We start from the raw sequence: 7,382 nt of genomic DNA, 5'->3' as shown, positions 1-7,382 counted from the left end.
ATCACTTAATTCATAGAATCATAGAGCATGGATACAGACCCTTCAATCCAACTCATCCATGCCAACCAGATATCCTAAATTAATCTAGTTCCATATGCCAGCATTTGGCTCTAAACCCTTCCTATTCATGTACCATCCAGATGCCTTTTGAATGTTGTAATTTACCAGCCTCTACCACTTCCTCCAGCACCTCATTCCACACACACACCACTCTTTGCAGGATAACGTTGCTCCTTAGGTCCCTTTTATATCTTTCCCCTCTCATCTTAAACCTCTGTCTTCTAGTTTTGGACTCCCCCACCCCAAGGAAAAGATCTTGGCTACTCACCCTATCAATACCCCTCATGATTTTATAAACCTCTATAAGGTCACCCCTCGGCCTCCAACGCTCCAGGGAAAACAGCCCCAGCCTGTTCAGCCTGTCCCTATAGCTCAAACCCTCCAACCCTGGCAACATCCTTGTAAATCTTTTCTGAATCCTTTCAAGTTTAATAACAACTTTGCTATAGCAGTGAAACCAGAATTGAAGGCACTATTCCAAAAGTGGCCTAACCAATGTCCTGTACAGCCGCAACGTGACCTCCCAACTCCTGTACTCAATACACTGACCAATAAAGGCAAGCATACCAAACACCTTCTTCACTATTCTATCTACCTGTTACTCCAAGATCTCTTTGTTCAGCAACACTCTCCAGGTCCTTACCATTAAGATTGACTTTTCCAAAATGCAGCATTTCACATTTATCTAAATTAAACTCTATCTGCCACTCCTCAGCCCATTGGCCCATTTGATCATGATCCCATTTTAATCTGAGGTAACCTTCTTCACTGTCCACTACACCTCCAATTTTGGTGTCATCTGCAAATTTACTAACCATACCTCCTATGTTTACATCCAAATCATTTACATAAATTACGAAAAGCAGTGGACCCAGCACCGATCCTTGTGGCACACCACTGGTCACAGGCCTCACATCTGAAAAGCAACCGTCCACCACTACCCTCTGTCTCCTACCTTTTAGCCAGGTCTGTGTCAAAATGGGCTACTTTTCCTTCTATTCCATGGGCTTATACCTGAAACATCAACTCTCCTGCAGCTTGGATGCTGCCTGACCTAATGAGCTTTTCCAGAGCCACACTTTGCGAGCCTTGCTAACTAGCCTACCAAGCAGAATCTTGACAAGCACCTTACTAAAGTCCATATAGATCATGTCTCCTGCTCTGCCTTCATCAATCCTCTTCATTACCTAGAGACATGGAGTCATAGAGATGTACAGCATGGAAACAGACCCTTTGGTCCAACCCATCCATGCTGACCAGATATCCCAATCCAATCTAGTCCCACCTGCCAGCACCCGGCCCATATCCCTCCAACCCCTTCCTACTCATGTACCCATCCAAATGCCTTTTAAATGTTGCAATTGTACCAGTCTCCACCACTTCCTCTGGCAGCTCATTCCGTACATGTACCACCCTCTGTATGAAAAAGTTGCCCCTTAGGTCTCTTTATCTTTCCCCCCAGGAAAAAGACTTTGTCTATTTACCCTATCCATGCCCCTCATGATTTTGTAACCCATGCACAGAGCCATGCTGACTATCCCTAATCAGTCCTTGTCTTTCCAAATACATGTAAATCCTGTCCCTCAGGATTCCCTCCAACAACCTGTCCACCAGTGATATCAGGCACACTGGTCTGTAGTTCTCTGGCTTTTCTTCACCACCTTTCTTAAATTGTGGCACCACATTAGCCAACCTCCAGTCTGCCGGCACCTCACCTGGGGCTATCAATGATCCAAATATCTCAGCAAGGGGCCCAGCAATCACTTCCTTAGCTTCCCAGAGAGTTCTAGGGTAAACCTGATCAAGTCCCAGGGATTTGTCCACTCCATTCAAGCCCTTAACACTATGACTATCCCAGTTTATGTTTGGAAAGTTAAAATCCCCTATCATTACATCTTATAATTCTTATAGATAATGTGATCTCCTTCCAAATTTGCTTCTCAATTTTCCCCTGACTATTGATGGGGTCTATAGTACAGTCTCAATAAGTTGATCATCCCTTTCTTACTTCTTAGTTCCACCCAAATAGCTTTCCTAGATGTACTCCCAAGAATATCGTTGTTAATTAATTATTCAAACTTTTTGGACTACATCCCAACATCGCCATGTTATTTGTATTGTTTAATTTGAAGAATTGGAGTTTATAAACAAATAAGCATTTTGGGTTATCAATTGACTGTACAATGTAATCACTGTTATAATTTCCATCTTTAATGCCCATGTTTGAGACAGATTATACAGCAGCACACAACTTATTTCTCCTAAGAAACTTGCCGGTCTACCTTTTACGTAAGTTTCAAGTGTCCATGATAGTCTGAATCTAACAGTTTCAATAAAACGTTACAATTCATTACAATTCAATAGCCCTGTAATAAAGTACAATAAAACATTACAATTCATTACAATTCAATAGCTCTGTAATAAAGTACAATAAAACGTTACAATTCATTACAATTCAATAGCCCTGTAATAAAGTACAATAAAACGTTACAATTCATTACAATTCAATTGCTCTGTAATAAAGTACAATAAAATGTTACAATTCATTACAATTCAATAGCCCTGTAATAAAGTACAATAAAAATGTCCAGTCCTTTTCTGCCATTTTTCTGATGTGTTTTTTCAGAAGAGGAGGCAGCACCTGTCAATTGACAGCAACTGTTCACCAAAAGACAGCAGTGACCATGCTGTTGATGTCAAAGTGAATCTCCACATGTTTTACCTCATCATTGGCCTATCTCAGGATAACACTTAAGACCTCAGACTATCTGTGAGGACTGCCATTGTTAATCTACCAGTAAGTGGTATCAATTAAGTTCTCTTCACCGATCAGAATAGGTCAGAAGCATAAATGAATGGAAAGTAAATTTAATTAGGTGGTGAAACCTGAAGAAAACACATCACTGGACTAATCTGCAAGGTGGGGTTTTAGTGACACAGTGAATAGGATTCACTGAAGCACAGTTAAATACTGGGCTGTGAGACATAACAGAGCAGCAAGGCGAACTGAGTGACTCTTTCTCATCCTTATCCATTTCTCTTTTTGCTTTTTTCAGATGAGACAGCTGTCTCCCACTCAGAAGGCTGGGCTGTTCCATTCCCAGTACAATCCAGGCTGGTGCTGGGCTGCTGACAGAATGCTGGCCTGTTGGAGGTGTTGTCTTCTGAATGAACCATTTAACCGAGCACTTGTCTTCCATCCCAGCTGGATGTGGTGATTCTACAGGAATATTTCAAAGGTGAGCAAGGACAACATGCCTTGCTTATCACTTGTCCCTTAGACAACATTACAAATGAGATTTATCTCATTATAACCTCTTGGACATTGCTATGTGTAAATTGACTGCTGTGTGGGCTTACAAACCAAGAAACACTGCATTTCAAAAATACCCATTGAAGTTCCTTGGGGTGTCTTACGGATGTGAAAGATGCCAATTAAATGTGTATTTTTTTCCTATTCTGCTGACAGTTTATTATGTGAGAAGTGTGATCAGTAGATGTAGCAACCAGTGTTCACCATCAGAGGGCAGTAGGATATTTCTTTACGCAGTTTTGGCAACAGAACCTGATTTATTCTAACTTGGAGGTGCTGGTGTTCCCATGTTCCTGTTGGTATTTAACTGGCAGGAGGAATGAAAAGCTTTAGTCTCCTTCCTCCGGAGACCTTGCTATGGTATGAGTTGTAACAGTGTTGAGGAGACAAGAAGACTGTAGGTATATCGGTTGAAGGTGCCTGTCTCTAGTGCTGCTCATGCCCCTTGTCTGCATTGCCCCTTGAAGTTTCCTTTTCCTGTGCTCCTGATCGACACGGCCCCGGTGTTAATCTACTGGACTCTCTTAGTGGCGCTCTTGATGAAGGGCTTTTGCCTGAAACGTTGATTTTCCTGCTCCTCGGATGCTGCCTGACCTGCTGTGCTTTTCCAGCACCACACACTTGCTCGTAGTGGTACTCCAGCAGTAATGGCTCTGCATGCACACTCAATGAGTGGTACCTCTGAGTGATGCCCCAAAGTGTAGCATCTGTAAATTAACCCTATAGCACTCCAAGTGGTGACTGACAGTAGCGTTCCAGTAGGAACCAGCTGCTGTGCCCTTTCTGCTAATAACAGTGGTGCTCATTGCAGTCTGTTCTTCCTCTCACAGAAGCTGATTGTTGAGAGTCCTTTATGATAACCTCACTCATCCGGTGCGAGAATTGAACCCATGCTGTTGGTGCTCCTCTGCATTGCAAACCAGCTGTCCAGATAACTGAGCCGATTGACCCTCAGAGACCTTCCTCACTTTAACGTGAGTCTTGTTTGGACTGTACCGGAGCTGAAAGCTACAAGGTATTTCTGGCGTTACTGATACTGAATGGCTGCACAAAGGCTTCGCCAGCCTGGAATCAGTTTAAAAAGTCTCACTGTCGCCGTGGGAGACCAAAGCTGAGAAACAGAGGCGTTTTGTTCTCTGAGAATTGAAGGAATTGGAGTGGGCTGGAAACTGATGTTAAGGCAGAACAGCCGTAATGCACATGGGTGAGTATTCAGAATTATCTTCCTGAGGGAGAGGTGGAGGTATGGTTATTGAATACCATTTAGGTAGAGGTATTTTTGTTATTCATTCAAGGGATGTAAACGTGGTTGGCTGGGCCAGCATTAATTGCCCTTGAGAAGGTGATGCTGAATTCCCTTTTGTGAACCACGGCAGTTCTTGGGTGTAGGGACACTCACAGTGCTGTTAGGAAGAGAGGTCCAGGATCTTGACCGAGTGACAGTTCCAAGTCAGGATGGTGAGTGGGCTGGAGGAAATTTACTGATGCTGGGTGCGTCCCCTTGTATCTGCTGCCCTTGTCCTAATAGTGGTCATGGGTTTGGAAGGTGCCATCACACTTAAATAAATTGTCAGGTCAAACAAAAAAAAAAGCAGTGAATATCTTAAGTATGACTCCAGCCATCAAAGAATTTTCATCCTAACTTCAGTGATACCAACATATGTAGTGTGTTGAATATTTCCTGTGTCAAGAGCAGTCTCTATGAGCTCAGTGGAGATGGACTGTAGTACCATAGTGGTAACTGTCTGTGGAATCCTTGATGCTGACTGACTCCTGTGTTTCTAGGGACTGGTCACAATAAACAGGTAACTGAGCACAGAATGGGAGCCGTACCCTATACCACTTTGCCCAGGTGCCATCACCTAGTGATAAAATCTAACGTTTAGACAGATTCATCTAAATGATATGAACTCTTGCTGTCTGTCTCCACCTACACAACATGCCCTGATATGACAGATTGCATCACAAGCTGTTTTGGGTGATGCATCTACCTTGAAATATTGATGGTCTCTGGCTTTCGAACCTCTGTTTGCATTCCCAACACACAGGAAAGGCTATCATTAACTAGAATACTCTCAGACATCTTTCACACAGTGGTATTTTGTTTTCCAAAATGCTCCCGCACCCACCCACAGAGATCAGAGGGGAATTCGATCCAATTGTCATGTTTCCCCCAAGCCTGCTCCCCATGCTGAATCGCATCTCGACTCTTCATATTGACCTTGCTAGTGTTCTTTTTTCCAACAGGTTAATAGGAACTTCAAGAGTCCAGAGCAGTCGTGTCCCTCTGATCTTGGCTCAGTGAACCTGCAGAATAGGGACAGGAGTTAAAATCCTGCCAGGGGTCTTCGTTGTGAAAGGATTTAACATATTGCCCCTCCATACACAGCCACCACATCCTGCCCCGAACCACTGTTCATCCAGAGTTTGTTCATGTGCAGTGTCATAATCCCACAGCTCAATCACCTGGAACCTGTTAATCCCATGTGCCACATATCCCATTCTGCTCATCCCACAATTTCCAAGTCTTTATTCTGTGAATTCCAGTCTGGATTCCATTTATTCCAGTTTTCCAATTTGTATTTGTTTATTCCAGTTTCCTAATCCGGATCCTGTTTTTCCCAGTCTGGATCTTGCGTAGCCTAGTTGCCTAGTTCGGATCCTGACTGACTCAGCCTGGATTCCAATCTGGAAGATTCCTGCAGCGATTCTCTGCAGCATTATTGTCCTTTCCTGATCCAAGTTTGCCAAAAGGCTGCCAGTCCATCTCAATAGACGCCAGGGGTCACAGTTCCAGGGTCACTTTGTCTTCACAGAAGGAGGTGTGGTGTGCAGTGTGACAGAGACGGAAATGGAAGGAGTTGTTTGCTCAGGCAGTCACTGGGAATAGTGTTGGTGCTGGTGCTGTACAGTGTTTGCATCAGCTCCTGTCAGAGCCGGACCCGGACTCACAGTAAGGGGAGGAAGTTTTGGATTCGCCGTCACTGTTGCAGTCCTGCTGGGCTCCCTCACTGCTGCTGGGCTGGTTCTCCTGTGTTTCAGGGGGGGACCTGCCTGCACTCTGGCTCAGTAAGTCCTGCAGATACTTAATGTACCTGATAGCTGCTCGCAAGGTCTCCACTTTGCTCAGGCGTTTCTCTGACAGGGGCCCTGGCAGGTGGTCTCGCAGTCTCGCGTAGCCTTCATTCACACATTTCACCCTCTGCCTCTCCCTCTCGTTTCTCTTCTGGATGAAGGCGGGCTCAAAGGGACAATCATAGACCCCAAAGTGGCCGTGGAAGGGCATGTAGGGAAACATACTGCCATAAGTGTCATAATAGGCCGACTCCAGGTTACTTGGATAGACCAGGAAGGGGACATGTGTTAAACTGTCTCTGCGGGGTAAATGCTGGTGCGTGGATTGCTCAGGGGGTAAAGGCATTGCCAATTGCATGCAGTTGGGGGCCACCACTGATCTCCTGTCCATCAGAGACCTGGGATAATTACTGTTCATCTTGGATTCTGCAGCGACTGGTACAGGGTAAAGCCCAGCACTGACAGAGCTCAATGCATTGAATGGATTCTTGGCTGGTTGGACTGCACTGTCCCCAAGAGGGGTATCAGACAGGGGCTGCCCTTTACCCCTGCTGCACTGGTCATGGAGTCATTCTGCACAGGAACAGACCCTCTGATCCCCCACATCAGAGATAGATCCTTCTCAAAGATCAGAGCAAAGCCCACTGCAGATTCCGAGTGAAGCTGTCCTCAGGATCATGCACTGAGCAGTGGGACTCCTCTTCTTGGCCTCTGAGTGATCCCACTACCTGAGCAACTCCCTCACTCTGACCTCTCAGTCTGACCCTCCCAGCCCCCACTCTGAGGTCTCAGTCTCCTCCCCCCTCACTCTGAGCTCTCAGTCTGCCACCCCCCTCCCCAACCAAGCTCTGTCTCCTACCTCCTCACTGAGCTCGCAGTCTCCTCCCCTCCAATTGTGGGCTCTGTCAGCTCCCCGCTCCCTGAGCTCTGTCTC

At 45.3% G+C, this 7,382-nt stretch overlaps 1 protein-coding gene across 1 annotated transcript; it reads right to left on the bottom strand.

Moving 5' to 3' along the window:
- Positions 1-6,037: 6,037 nt before the first annotated feature.
- On the bottom strand, positions 6,038-7,189 carry LOC122562992 (achaete-scute homolog 5-like). Its single transcript, XM_043716291.1, has one exon. It carries the CDS (start codon positions 6,864-6,866, stop codon positions 6,294-6,296), a length of 573 nt encoding a protein of 190 aa, XP_043572226.1. The 5' UTR covers positions 6,867-7,189; the 3' UTR covers positions 6,038-6,293.
- Positions 7,190-7,382: the final 193 nt, after the last annotated feature.

The sequence above is a fragment of the Chiloscyllium plagiosum genome, chromosome 26 (genome assembly GCF_004010195.1).
Source record: "Chiloscyllium plagiosum isolate BGI_BamShark_2017 chromosome 26, ASM401019v2, whole genome shotgun sequence".
In the NCBI taxonomy this organism is placed as follows: Eukaryota; Metazoa; Chordata; class Chondrichthyes; order Orectolobiformes; family Hemiscylliidae; genus Chiloscyllium; species Chiloscyllium plagiosum.
Note: the sequence above shows the minus strand (reverse complement) of the source record. Positions and strands in the feature narration are given on the sequence as shown.